Source organism: Pholcus phalangioides, unplaced genomic scaffold (assembly GCF_987345545.1).
Source record: "Pholcus phalangioides strain wild (caught in Gottingen) unplaced genomic scaffold, Ppha-v1.0 ptg000004l_1, whole genome shotgun sequence".
In the NCBI taxonomy this organism is placed as follows: Eukaryota; Metazoa; Arthropoda; class Arachnida; order Araneae; family Pholcidae; genus Pholcus; species Pholcus phalangioides.
This window is the reverse complement of record NW_028301597.1, coordinates 33,465,325-33,480,049: the sequence shown is the minus strand read 5'-3', so window position 1 is coordinate 33,480,049 and position 14,725 is coordinate 33,465,325. Positions and strand designations below refer to the sequence as shown.

General features: G+C 35.2%; 1 protein-coding gene across 1 annotated transcript in view; it reads right to left on the bottom strand.

Moving 5' to 3' along the window:
* LOC149087113 (uncharacterized) overlaps positions 1-14,725 on the bottom strand; it is a 63,539-nt gene that overhangs the window by 26,582 nt on the left and 22,232 nt on the right. The window contains exons 6-7 of the mRNA XM_089231354.1: positions 14,451-14,597; positions 5,304-5,425 (exon numbers count right to left, since the gene is read on the bottom strand). Of these exons, the coding sequence (XP_089087480.1) occupies positions 5,304-5,425; positions 14,451-14,597 (269 nt within the window). The remainder of the gene's footprint in view (positions 1-5,303; positions 5,426-14,450; positions 14,598-14,725) is intronic.

Sequence of the window (14,725 nt, the reverse complement as noted above, 5' to 3'; positions counted from 1 at the left end):
AAAAATTGATGAAAAAATTGAGAAGTATTACCTTTTCGAAAATCAAAAATTGTTTTTTAGATTCAGGAATAAAAAATTGCTAGTAATTCCTCCACCATGTAGAGAGAAATTTTTGACTGAAATGCACATGCATCCCATTTCAGGTCACATGGGAGTCAATAAAACTCTTCAGCGATGCCGACAACGCGCGTTCTGGCCCGGTATGCGTAAAGATATAAAAAAATTTGTCCTGTCCTGTAAAAAATGCCAAACATGCAAATTCGACAATACAAGGCGATGGGGAGGCATGGTGTCAACCTCTGTTGATCATCCAGGAGAAATGGTTGGGATTGACACCATGGGTCCCTTTCCCGTTTCTTCCAGAGGGAACGTGCATCTGTTAGTCGTCGTCGATTATTTCACAAAGTGGGTAGAGTTATTTCCACTAAGACGAATTACGACAAGTGCAGTTGCTAAAAAGTTTGTTCATGAGTACTGTATGAGATATGGCTTTCCAAAAAGATTAGTTTCCGATAATGGTTCTTGTTTTATATCAAACCTTATGAGGGAAACTTGTAAAGTTCTCCAGGTCAAGCAAAGGTTCACAACCCCCTATCATCCTCAATCAAACCTTACCGAGAGATTTAATAAGACAATTAAACAGATGATCTCCTGTTATGTTGGTGATAAACATAAAGACTGGGACAAAAATTTAACCTTTTTTGGTCTTGCTATTAGGTCGGTTCCCTCGGAAACTACGGGTCAGTCGCCAGCTAAATTGTTTCTTGGTAGAGAATTAGTTATACCATTTGACTGGGCTATGGACACACCGGTTTGGGAAAGGGTGAGTTTGCCCGAAAACTTACTTAAGCAAGTTAAGGAAAATGTCAAAAAACAACAAAGGAGACAAAAAAGATATTATGACAAAAAAAGATTATTGCACACCTTTAATCAGGATGATTTGGTATTAAGGAGAACGCATTTCCGTTCTAGTGCGCAAGGCAATGTTATGGCGAAGTTGAAACCACGATGGGACGGCCCGTGTAGAGTCCTGGAAAAAATTTCACCTATTGTCTACCTTATAGTGGATTTATCCAATGATAATGTCTATAAAGTCAATGCTTGTGACTTGAAAAAATTCGTTAGTAGTGACCAAATCATTCTTGAGGCTGTTCCGCAGTCACCTGAGAGTAGAGGTCCTTGTACAACACACTTCCAGTAATCCGAGTCGACATCATGTTTCACAAACGCCCTTAAATAGTGCTAATTGCACTAACTCTAGTACGTCCTTTAACCGGCAAAATCCCGAGGAGGACACCACTCCTAAGATGGTAAAAACGAATTTCATTAAATCTTCCGTAGGTTACTCTAAGTTTTTGGTTCCGATTCAGAGAGGGTGGCAGAGGGTTCTCGTTAAGAGGAAAAAAGAACCTCGTATTGACGTCTATTATTACTCTCCCGAAGGGACAAAATTCAGAAGCAGTGTTGAAATTTCGCGATACTTACAAAATCGGGATACTGATTTGGCTGTCGATAACTTTTCCTTTAGTGGGAAGTTTAATATACCAGGTGATATGTTAACATAGTTTTTGCATGTATTTCTGTAAATTAACTTTTTTTAACCTATAGAATTTTTTTTTTTGGGAAAAATTCTTCCGTGGTGAGGGGGAATGTAACGTATCGGGATCCGATCCCTCTACGTTAATGGTGATCTTGTCGTTATGTGGGAAATTCCTTCTTATTTTAGACCCCAGGGACCTCTCAGTTACCGGAAACCACCCGAGGACCCACTGGCGAACCGGTAAGGGCCAGAGTGTTCGATTAGTTCGGCAGTCGGCGGGTGGGGTCTTTCGGCTGTCGAACGAGAACGGGCCAGAGGTCGGGCTACTGATGTCCCACATAAATTAATTTCCCTCATGACGACGATGCCGCTATTTTCGTGGAGGGGTTTGATCCAATATATGTATAGTTGGGCGAGGCTTAGCCCAGTTTAAATTATTTTTATTGAAGAACCTCCCGGGGGAGTTGTTGCAAGTCTCGTTGTGCGGATACGAAAATAGTGTTGTACTCACTTATTTTCGGCGGGGGGCTGCAGACCTCCGTCGGAACAATTCATTTCATATTGTTATGTTGGTAATGTTTACATAATCGGGAGAGTCTGATCAGCTCTCCGGATTATGTCATGTTGCCAGATTCCAATGTAATTAAATTGTAATGTTTATAATAGTGACGCATGAATATGCAAATTCGATAATTTTGTTGAGGCGAAAAGGCCATACGAGGACATGTGGTCCCAAACTTCTTGTAAAAGGGGAGTATAAATTCCTCCCTCTTTGTGTCTCACATTGCGTTCGTCTAATCTTGTTCTGTTCAACTGAAGCCCTCTAGTAGGACGGTTCACCGTCTTACTACCGTATCTATTGGCCTTAGGCTGAATTGTTAAAATGCAATAATCTACATTATTTGAATCCGTTTTCCGGCAGGTCCGGAATCAAAATATAAAACAATCTTCACAGTCAAAGTTCTTCATTGCTGATCGAGGTGGTTCGGCCCTCAACCGAGAGGCCCCCGGAGCTGATCAAGGTGGTTCGGCCCTCAACCGAGAGGCCCCCTGGAGCTGGTCAAGGTGGTTCGGCCCTCAACCGAGAGGCCCCCTGGAGCTGATCAAGGTGGTCCGGCCCTCAACCGAGAGGTCCCCAGGAACTGATCAAGGTGTTCCGGTTCTCAACTGAGAACTCCTGTGGTATTTACGGAAAAGCTAACAACATCGGATGTCCGATCGCTGCACAGGTTGACTGTTGTTGATCATCAATTGGTGAGCCAGTATCTTTACTGCTAACGTCCAATAGAGGGCTCCAAGATATACTAATCCATTGTTAAAATTAACTAACCCATATAATTAATTGAATAAATAATAATATTTCATGCGAAAGTTTGTTTCTAATTATTTTCCACTTGTCGTTTGCCACTTTATTGCTGGATATTTCGAACCGGGCAAGCAACTCCCATAAGGGACGTTGCAATTTTGGGGGCTCGACCGGTTCTCAGTAAGTGTGGCAAACCGCGGGTGGAAAGTACTTTCGCTAAAAAAATTTTTTTTTTTTTTTTTTAATATTTAACATTGATTTTAGAGATGAATTCTAATAATCATAGTACGCCTAGAAATTTAGGTGATGATGTTCGTGTACAAATTGAACCGGAACCAAGTGGTTCACAATCGAATAATGGTTCACAAATGAACTTTACTTATCCAACAATGTCAAATCCTTATAACGAGACGCATGTAATACTTCCCCCGGCATTACCTTTTAAATCCCGCAAATGCCTTGGTTCCATTGACCCAACGCAGTGTTGGTAGTCTTATATTTTCAGGTAGTGGAGAAGACGTTAGAAGCTTTTTATTAAAATGTGAATCGTATTTTAATCTTTACAGTGTTCCTAATAAGATCGAGTTAGTTGTAAGCACGTTTGAAGGTCGTGCTCAGGCCTGGTGGCAAACGATAGGCAGGCACGAATGGGAAAAATGGGGCCCCCATAAATCGTGGGAAAGTTTCAAGGGCTTGTTATTACAAACCTTTTCAAGGTATCATACCAGGGTTGAATTAGCTCGTGCTTTATTCTCTGAAAAGTTTTCGACGGGCTCGTCCGTCGAACCGAGAGGTCCCCAGGAACTGATCAAGGTGTTCCGGTTCTCAACTGAGAAAACTCCTGTGGTATTTACGGAAAAGCTAACAACATCGGATGTCCGATCGCTGCACAGGTTGACTGTTGTTGATCATCAATTGGTGAGCCAGTATCTTTACTGCTAACGTCCAATAGAGGGCTCCAAGATATACTAATCCATTGTTAAAATTAACTAACCCATATAATTAATTGAATAAATAATAATATTTCATGCGAAAGTTTGTTTCTAATTATTTTCCACTTGTCGTTTGCCACTTTATTGCTGGATATTTCGAACCGGGCAAGCAACTCCCATAAGGGACGTTGCAAACCCCCTCCCCTCATGCTGAAGGACCTGGCACCTGGTTGGACCAATGTGACACGAAGGGCTCACACTAGCCAACAAGCCAACGAGGGAAGACATGGGTTCAGGACCTGGCGCTTGGCCACAGAGAGGAACAGGGGGCTCGGGCTCAATAAAGCTGGAAAGGACATCAGAACAGCTCATTGGAATAAATTATACAAATTTAAATATTTCTATTATACATACTTTTTTTTTTTTTTTTTTTAATAATGTGTTTTTATATTCAATGTTCATGTATTTTTATATTCAATGTTCATATATTTTATATGCATAATAAAGCACCCGACATCGCCCAGCCCCTCATCCGGGCAATGGCTAAAATTGACAATGGTCGATAGAGCCTGGGCGGTGCACGGAATGAAATGAAATGAAATGTGACCTTTTCTCTCAATGGTCGATAGAACCTGGGCGGTGCACGGAATGAAATGTGACCTTTTCTCTTCGCAGGGCCTACTCTAAAAATTAGAAAAAGTAGGATGGGGGAAGGGTACCCCCGTAGACAACATAATCATGGCATAATAAAAAAAAAAAAATCCTATACATTTTTTTTTGAAAATTTTTAAAATTAATTTTTTTTCATAGCACACTTTTTCAGTATCATGTAAGATTGACTCAAGCCAATGCAAAATGATAGAAATGTCTTGGTTACAAAAAAAATTTTGGATAAAATTCTACTTCTCTGTTCTCCATGTATGATGAATGGACTGTTTTTGGTGAGTGTTGTGGATCTTTTCTCTCCTGAAAAGCCTGATAACTTTTTTTAAACGAAATAGTCGAAATTAGGCAGAAAAGCAACATTCTTTGTCCCTATATGAAAACCAGAGAATTTTGAATGTCCCTAAATATGATAATTCTAGCCTCATTATGATCTTTTTCTTTTTATCACAATTCTGATTGCCCTGTCAATGTGCAACTAAAAGACGTTCACTAGTGAGATCTCCAGGTCAATTAAATTTCAATGCTTCATCAACATTTGTCTCACTTAACGTTCTCAAATCCAACGTATTATGTAATTTTAACTATATCACATTTTCTATGATTTTAATATTAAAGCCAGGTTTGCATGCAGAACAATGGTGCTCTGACCTGTGCAAAAACTGGTTTTGAGGTGTGACTAGAACAGTGTGGGTCCATACTCAAAAACCAGGTTTTTGTACTGCTCGGAATTACATAGTGCAGCAGGTGTGGACCCAGCTTAAAAATCAGCCTGCAAATGAACTCTTGGCTGAATTGTGCAGTTTGTGATTTATCAAACCAATTTTTCAAAATTGCATTGTAGAAAATTAGAAAAACTTGCCTTGATAGAAGAATTTGAAGGACCTACACAAGTTGGGAAGTGAGCAGGTTCAGCATTACATCCTCTGAATATAAGTTTTTCATCCCACAAAACTGCATATTCATCTCCGTCAAGGTCAGAGCCTTTTAACATTGAATGGATGAGAAAGTCAGAAATAAGTAAAAAAATGAAATAAATAGAACTTTTCTATCATACAGAGAATTCTTCGATTTTCACATTCATTGCATATGCAAGTCATATCTGCTTATGCAAAAGTGAAAGAAAATTGTGAATTTTCCAGTGTACAGATGGCAGCATGTACACTGAACATAGACACAATACGTGCATGAAACTTACATAAATGCTCAGTTAGGTTGCACCTCAATAATTATTTTGCCACAGCCACCTCTACAGAGGTAAAAGTGTAGTAAATTGTCTCTATTGTAACAAATAGAAGTGTATGGTTTTAAAGAAAAAAAGTAAAACCATAACAAGCTTGCATTTTAATGAGAGTCTGGATTTTAAGAGGAAATGAATTGATGTTTTCTAAATATTTTTTTTTATATACACACATACATACAATTATGAACTATTTTTTATTTATTTATTACAAAACAATGTGAAAAAAATTATTTCATAAACTATGTAGTGAACACTAACAACATAGTGATTGTAGTCATATTTTATACCTATGATGATGACATATATTTTATATCTATGATGACAACATATATTTTATATCTGAATCCAGTGACAGAAATTAAGATAGTGCAAATTATATGAATGGCAACAAGCTTTCGAGTTCATTTTATTTGGATTCTGTAAAATACAGTTTTTGAAGGAATTTTTGAAACCTGAATACAGTAATAGTGGAAAGTTATGATAAAGTAATAACAAGAAATCCCTCTCCCCCCCCCCCCCCATCACCACTTCTTTTCTCTTTATCCCTTTTTTCAGGGACCTCCTTTCAGCATCGAATACTACTCATTATCAACAATTCATCAACCTTAGCAGGAAGTATTTCAGGGTGAGGGAAAAGTAATGACTTTTTTAAGAAGAGCTGGGAGTATTTTATGGAGTTTTGCGGGCTCCTTAAAAAAGAGGATGAAAATTCAAGACTTTTTAAGGAGTTTTTAAGCAAAGTATGAACTCTGTGTGATTCGTCACTGAAGGCAACATTTCTCCATTGTTGGATGCTCCAGTTTTCATTAATTCCACACTAATGCAGACGATATCGTCTGTGGATTGATGTCAGAGGCAAATGTGCTGGAGGGTACTATTGACCAGGGCTGGACAAATCTACTGCCTGACATGCAAAAATTCTTACAGAGCAAATATTTTCTTCAACTACATGTCCACCATGGGCTGGTAAAAAACCAAAAAATTAAAACACTTTTCATGTTTTGATTAATCAGCGGTAAGGCAAGGTCAATCATTTTACGATTCACTACAATAACTGTATGGGTGTGTGATAAGTCAAATATGGGGTTTTTATGGCATATAAACAGAGTGTGTTCAGAAAGCTGACTGGGTGGATAATAATAAATGACATATGTAAAATGAGCATGCTATTGAATCCTTTTCAATTGAAGGTGTTTCAATAACCAGTTGAGAAGGAAAAAGGTTTGAATAAGGACTTCCTGGACATGCTGTATAATAATGTTTGTTGATGGTACTTCCTACATAATTGCTATTTAGGAGCTACTCGTTATTCTTATTTAATTTCCAGCAATGATTTTGGTCAGGCAGTTGCAGTGGATTATATAGTGAATGCATTTTTCAAAATCGATTTTATTTTTATGGCCCTTAATATTTTGTGGCCTGCTGCTACTTTTGTCCCTTGCACCTGTCCAAGTAAGGTCCTTGAATGTAAATTGGCTATGATTCCCTGAGCAAAATGAACAGTAACTCATTTACTTCTCTTTCAGACACCACCAACACAGAAAATTATAACTGACGGATTAGATTTGATAGACTTAGGTTTTCGATTGGTGATAGCACTAATTTTTATGAGGATCAGGATTGATAGTACAAAAATCAATAAATTTGCCCCTAAATTCTAAAAACTATTTCTGACAAAAGAGGCAGTGAGACAAATAAGATTGGGAAATGCTCTGTTGGTTTTCATCATATCAACAGCCACAGTAGTGATAAGGCAGATTCATATGATGATTTATACATTCGATGCTTGATATAACGAACCCCTTTGTCCCATCAAAAGTGGATGTTATATTGGGAGAGTCGGTATATAGAAAGCAAAACTTATATATATGATAGTCGTTCTATGAATAATTTTAGAATTTAGAATTTATTGTCACAAAACATACAAAACGGGAGGGGGGGGGGAAAAGAGGAATAGGGTAAAACAAACACAATCGGGGGAAGGGGACAAAATCAATGCATACATCCATATCAGACCCAAGAGATCTATATGACTGTCTAGGGTCTAACTACAAATAATTTCAACATTGGCAAACACATGCTATTGAAACACTATATACTCAGCATTATAAATATACATGAACTAGCTGATACCCGGCGACGTTGCCCGTCCCATATGTATAGCTTATTAATTATTTCTTAATAAAAAAAATTTCTGCATGAAGTAAGAAAAAATTATTTTTATTTTTAAATATTTTAATTAAAAACTTGAGGCAATCGCTTGTGAATACACAATATTTTTTGTTTTCCCATCTGGTGTGTAGATGTACAAATTTTTGGGATTACCAACACGCGAACAGGCGACGAAAAGCTGTCCGTGGGAAATACAGGGCTCAAGTAGGTTGATACCTGCCACTGCTAACGACTGGCCTTGCGCTTTGTTGATTGTCATGGCAAAAGTTAAACCAATCGGGAACTATAGAAGAGTTGATCCACTTTGCCCAAGAACATTTAGAAGACACCAACGAATAAGGTAAATACACAAAAAATAATAAAAGTCCTAATGCATTTCAACACCAATGGGTGCTGTCTTCAGAGGAAAAAGTAAGTTTCTTGTAATTTGAGCGGGAATTACAAAAAAATTCGAATGGACCAATCGGATAGCACTATTCTGCAAATGTCCAATCAGGACGCTGCATTAGTATCTTACGCAGGCTCACAGCTTCATTCTGACCACGACGTTTGAAGTGAACAGACGTACTTCTTCTGCTGAGCAACCGAGCGTGAAGATTTGGTATTCAACCCAAATGGGAAACTCGGACAGCGAAACTAGTGGTTAAATTTTTTCCTCTGAAGACTGCACCTATTGGTGTTGAAATGCATTAGGACTTTTATTTTTTGTGTATTTGCCTTATTCGTTGGTGTCTTCTAAATAATCGGGAACTGCAATCGCTTGAAAGTGAATGACATTTTTTCAGTGATAATTGGGATACGTGGAATGAAGACATCTTCTCCTTTGGCACATCCAGTTAGAATTGGTGTTCTATGATGTAACTGTGCAATTTCTTCACGCAGAGTCGGTTGCCATTGCAGAGTACCGGTGTCTCCAAATTTCTTAAAAGCATTATAGGTGCTCCGACTTTGAGGGTCAAATTGTGTGGTGGCACACCCGGAATATCCAAAGAGTTCAGAAATTCTGCAGAATAGAGAACTGTCAAAGCCTCCTAGAAGTACAAGCCGTAATGTATCACTCCGCCGAGGTTGTGACGTCACAATCCGGGTCCTTAGCGTGGCTATTTTGGATGTTTTTAACGAAGCACGCCACGTGCATTTATCATCATATTTAATTTAAATTCTTCAAGTTTTTAGTATTTATTTTACTATTTACTTATTGTTATTGCTTTTTTATTTGTTGTAACACATTAGCGGGAGAAATTTCGTTTAAATAATTGTAAAAAGGAGCCGAGAACTTTGATAATCATCAGACGACGGACAAAAAAAAGGTATGTAGCTATTTGTACACACATAATTCAGTCAATACATCTGAAATGTTTATTTTTTCTGACTTTATTTTGCGTAATTAATTTGAAAGTAGATATGTTCGCTGCTGTTTCATGTCAGAATTTTATTTCCTCCTGCATTGAGAGCAGTTTTTATCCACTTGTTTAATCATGGGAGCACATTTTTCAGATCTAATATATATAAACATTTTTTTTTAAATGTTGAGTTAATCACATTTCTCAGGTCTATAATTAATTAAAAATACAAATATTAATGTGCTGAGTGACGTGAAATTTAATGAAGGGATAGGCTACATTTTAAATAAATAATATAGTTTGCAAATTCAACTTGTATTTTAAACCATTAAATTTAAATGCGAGTCATTTCCCTGTGCAAGCATTCTTGCACTATTCAGAATATTTTATAATTCAATAATTTTGTTGCCTATATGCTGAATATTATAAATATTACACCTATAACATTTTGAATTTTCTTTTAGGTGTCTCGGTGCTGCTGTGTTTGCAGCGGTAGCTCAAACTGCAAGGGGAAGCGAAAGACCGAATGGAACCCTCGTCGTACTTAGAAAGGAACGACAAAGTTACTAATTAGAAGAAAGTCACCAGAGAAAAAATAGTGAAATCAATGAAAAACAATTCAAAGAGTGTCACTGCCTCGCTCGATAATCATCTTGTAGCTGAGTCTTCTTATGAGTGGTTCCTAGGAAAAAACTCAGAGTACTTCATAGTAAAATAAGTGAATTTATCCTTTCTGCATGAATAGTTGGAACTGAATTTTATGAAAGCTGCCCGCTATTACTCAGAAATGATATTATGGACATCAATATTTTATTTCACCAATCCAGCTTCATATCGCTTTGTGAGGAATTCAAATAAACTGATATTACCTCATGCATATTACTTCAAGTATTGCTACAAAAAGTAGGTGTCCTAGCGTATGGTACAGAATTCAAATGTGAAACATCTAAACACGAAAAGTGCTGAAGTTGTGAACTTCTTGAAATTGAGAAGTTAGTTGATTTGATAATGGCTAAAATTTATGTAATTATTTTATGCTTGGAACATTTTATAAGAAAGCTTCAATTAAAAGTTTGACATCAGTATAATATTCAAAGGTAAAATATTCAAGGTAAGTCTCTAATGATTGTATCAAAATAATATCTAAAGTATTCCTGAATAATTACATAAAAACTAAAAATGATAACTTTAACACAAAATCTTCAATTCACAAATCAATCTCGTACCTTTTAACATTGTGGAAAACTATGCTCTAATAGAAGTATCATTAAAAATACTATTTAACCATCGATTTATTCCAAATTTTTTACACATGTTTTTGATTGTATGCGATATCCTATGCTGGTATAAAATTTTACATATCTTAGATACTTAATTTTTTGTGAATTTTAAAAAAAAAAAGCATTAAAACAGTTTGCATGCGTGATAAAATACCATGACATCAATGCAATTGATTAAAAATAAAGGAAACTGTTCAATTCATGAAATAAAGCAAAATGTTGAGATTTTATTGACTCAATCTTATTTAAAATTAAATTTTAACTAAAAATTTTTGGAATTTGAAATTTAAGTTTTAAAATTTAATTTTAAATAAGATTGAGTCAATGAAATCTCAACTTTTTGCTTCATTTCATGAATTGAAAAGTTTCCTTTATTAACGGTTCCTTATTTTTAATCAATTTTTATTCAATTATATTGTTATATTTTATCATGCGCGCAAGCTGTTTTTAATGAATTTTTTTTTTGAAAATTTACAAAAAATTAAGTATCTAAAATACGTAAAACTTATGTGCTATCCTATTTCTGGTATAAAGTTTTACGTATTTTAGATACTTAATTTTTTGTAAATTTTCAAAAAAAAAATTCATTAAAAACAGCTTGCGCGCATGATAAAATATAACAATATAATTGAATAAAAATTGATTAAAAATAAGGAACCGTTAATAAAGGAAACTTTTCAATTCATGAAATGAAGCAAAAAGTTGAGATTTCATTGACTCAATTTTATTTAAAATTAAATTTTAAAACTTAAATTTCAAATTCCAAAAATTTTTAGTTAAAATTTAATTTTAAATAAGATTGAGTCAATAAAATCTCAACATTTTGCTTTATTTCATGAATTGAACAGTTTCCTTTATTTTTAATCAATTGCATTGATGTCATGGTATTTTATCACGCATGCAAGCTGTTTTAATGCTTTTTTTTTGAAAATTCACAAAAAATTAAGTATCTAAGATATGTAAAATTTTATACCAGCATAGGATATCGCATACAATCAAAAACATGTGTAAAAAATTTCGAATAAATCGATGGTTAAATAGTATTTTTAATATTTCTACTACGGAAGAGCCATGCTTAAAGTAATGATGCCTCATAAAAGAACTCTTCGATTAAAAGAAACTTGCTTCTATAAAACAATTGCGATATTGCATTGAATAGTTTATTTTTTAAATTTGGAGTATTTAAAAAAAAAAGTGTATGTGCATTTTGAGTAGACATGAAAAAAATGTTTTGCATTTTTCAGGAGATATCTTTTTAATTTTGTAACTAAACATTTAAAAAAAAACATTGATCCCATCTTAACATTTTATTTTCGGAATTTTAGTTGAATATTTATTTCTAAGTGTTCACATTTCACCATTTAAAATTAGAAACTAAAATTTATTTTATGGAAATTTTATAAATGAGTGCACACACACACACACACAACAAGAGACTTTTCATAATGTGAAATCTCATCAGGGTTTTGAAATGTGTTTTCGAAGTTCCCCTCATAGATTAATAAATTTGAGCATTTACAAAAATTTATGTTTAGAGCAGCAACTACTTTCCCTTTGAATTAGAATTGATAATATGAATGTAGCTCAGTGAATAAAAAATATTTTAATGACATTGTTGTTTTTATTTTTGTACATGGCCTGTATATCCTTTTATTTTAAATACAAATTCTAATGTCATATAAATAAAAAAATGAAAAGTCAAATATATATTGCCTGATTTTTCAAAAATATTTGCTTGGGAGCAAAAAAAAAACACACCTAGAAATACGTGTTGGCAGAGAATTTGTGAAACCCCTATTTTTTTAATAATTATTAAATTACCTCTTTTTATAATTTTATTATTCATTAATTTAACATTCAGTGTTTTCCGTATACCATACTAGGTAATAATTGCAATAAAAAAATCATAAATTTTTCTTTCTAATTGCCAAAAAATACATGTTGGTAGCGTGTTTTAAATGTGAAGCGTGTACGCGGTAGGACCCGGGTTGTGACGTCACGAAAACATGTTTCAGGCTTGTAGTATCTAGGAGGCTTTGGAACTGTCTGCTCTGCGTCTGTGACAGTGTCAACCGATTTGTAAGATGTGGAGTCTCCCGGAATAATTTTTAGGATTTTTTCATTGATCTTGTTCACACTGTCATTTTTCGATGCCAGAATCACTCTCTCACAAAGCCACTCATGGTTTTGGTGATTTTGTTCAATGTTTGGGAAGACTTTGTCTGCAAGTTCTTGAACACTGAGTTTAAGAACTGGCAAAATCCATTTGGAAAAGTAATGAGTCCAGTGCTTGGGTCTCTACGGGAATTCTTCCATTGCCAAGTTTGATCGACTGGCGTGAAAATGATAGCAGTGCTGAGTCATTTTTCAGTTGAACTCGCATGTTGGTGGATAATGATAATTTTTTAACTTCGTGCCACTGTTGATGATTTGAGGCAACATTGAGTTCATCACAGCTGGCGTTAAACATTTTTATTCCCAATTTTGTCGTTGTAGTTGTTGTTCTCTGTTGTTAGTGACGTCATATGTCCAGCTTGTGCAACGAATATTATTCAAACGCCTTTTAAGCATTTTTTAGTTTGAAACTATATCTCTATGATGGGCGGTTGATGAGATAAAGGCCACATTAGCACTTACAGGATACCCTGTATATAGGCTAGCAGAAATACCCGGCGCTCTTCCCAGGTTTTTTTCAATTACTGGGAGGATTGGAAAAGTTACAAACCGTTATAAAGGCATAAACTGTTATAATGGCAGAATTAAAGGTGTGACAAACTTTTGTAAAGGCATATATACACGTCTGAAACGCATTGTTGGAAACCAAGGTAACCAAAGTAAACGTTCCGAAAGTAATTGGTGAGGCCCCAAAACCATTGTTGCCTGACAGTTTTTCGCCCATTTCGGGCATTTGCCCAGTTCTGACGAACTTTTAAAGTAGCCTACGGTTCAATCCCGGTCCTGTTTGGTATATATGCAAAATCTGGCGAAGATCGGCCTAAAACTGTGGATTTGTATAAGGAACAGACATACATACTTTCACATTTATATATAAGATGATACAAGTTGATCAAACAATAGGTACAGTACATTTTTTTAAACAAAGAAGTGAAGCATAGAAGTATAAGAGAGACAAAACAAAACTTGGTTAAACATTTGCCATAGATTGGTGTTTCTTCAGAATTTTGAGTTTAGGTTAAATTTTTTTAAACTTAAACCCTTAAATAAATATATATTATGGAGTCCCAATGAATACATTTGGGACTTATCCTACTGGTCGTTGTAATGGAATGGTTGCTATAACATGGAGTCATTATAACAAGCATCAACTTTATTAAATATTTTGTGTCTATTATGATTTTTTTAAAAAAAAATTTATGCGAATAACTATTACATGAAGCTATTTTGTGCATTCTTTTTAACAATAAGAAATGATTTTTACAATGAAATAGATAAATACAGTAATATTTAGGAGTATTTTTTGGGCATTTAAAATACCCGGTTTTAAATTACCTTGGTTTCCAACATGCCCGACCGGGCAAGTAATTTTTTTGGAGATTTGTCCAGCCCTGATATCGACACCGAAAACAACAAAAACTAAAAAAAATGACTAACAAGTTATTAAAATACACATTTCTTTGAAATAATCTCCTAACACTGACAGAAAAAAGTACCACAGTAAAGTTTGTTCCAAAATTGAGGGGGAGGGCTTGACTACTCCCCCTCAATTTTGGAAGATAAATAATATTTTTTTAAAGGATCAACTTCAACTATTTGGCCACTCCCAAGTTGTTTTCCTTCTCCCGATTATACACAAAGCCTACTAATTCCATCACAGAGCCACCACCTTTGATTCTGGGGTGCCATTTTTGCCTAGTATTTAATTGGCGTAAACTTTATATATATAATTGCTCTTCCTAAACTAAAAGGTTTTTTTTTGGTGGGACCCACTTAAGAATATATTTAAAGCTTACCAGCCATTTCACTTGGATGAGGCCTTGATCCATTTTGTGGGAACACGATGCAATCTGTCATGTGATGAAGTTCTGGTATATCAACAGCTTCAAATTTTCTCACATCTCCAGGGTGCATACAAGGGTTTTTGGTTACAAGAACTGTTCCTGATTAAAAGTGGGGAGGGGGAAAATATTATAAAACAAAGTTTCCACAAAAACTATTGCACAAAAACATGATTTCAGAAAAACTAATAATGAATAAAATTTCAATAGCAGCCTACTTAACGTCGAGG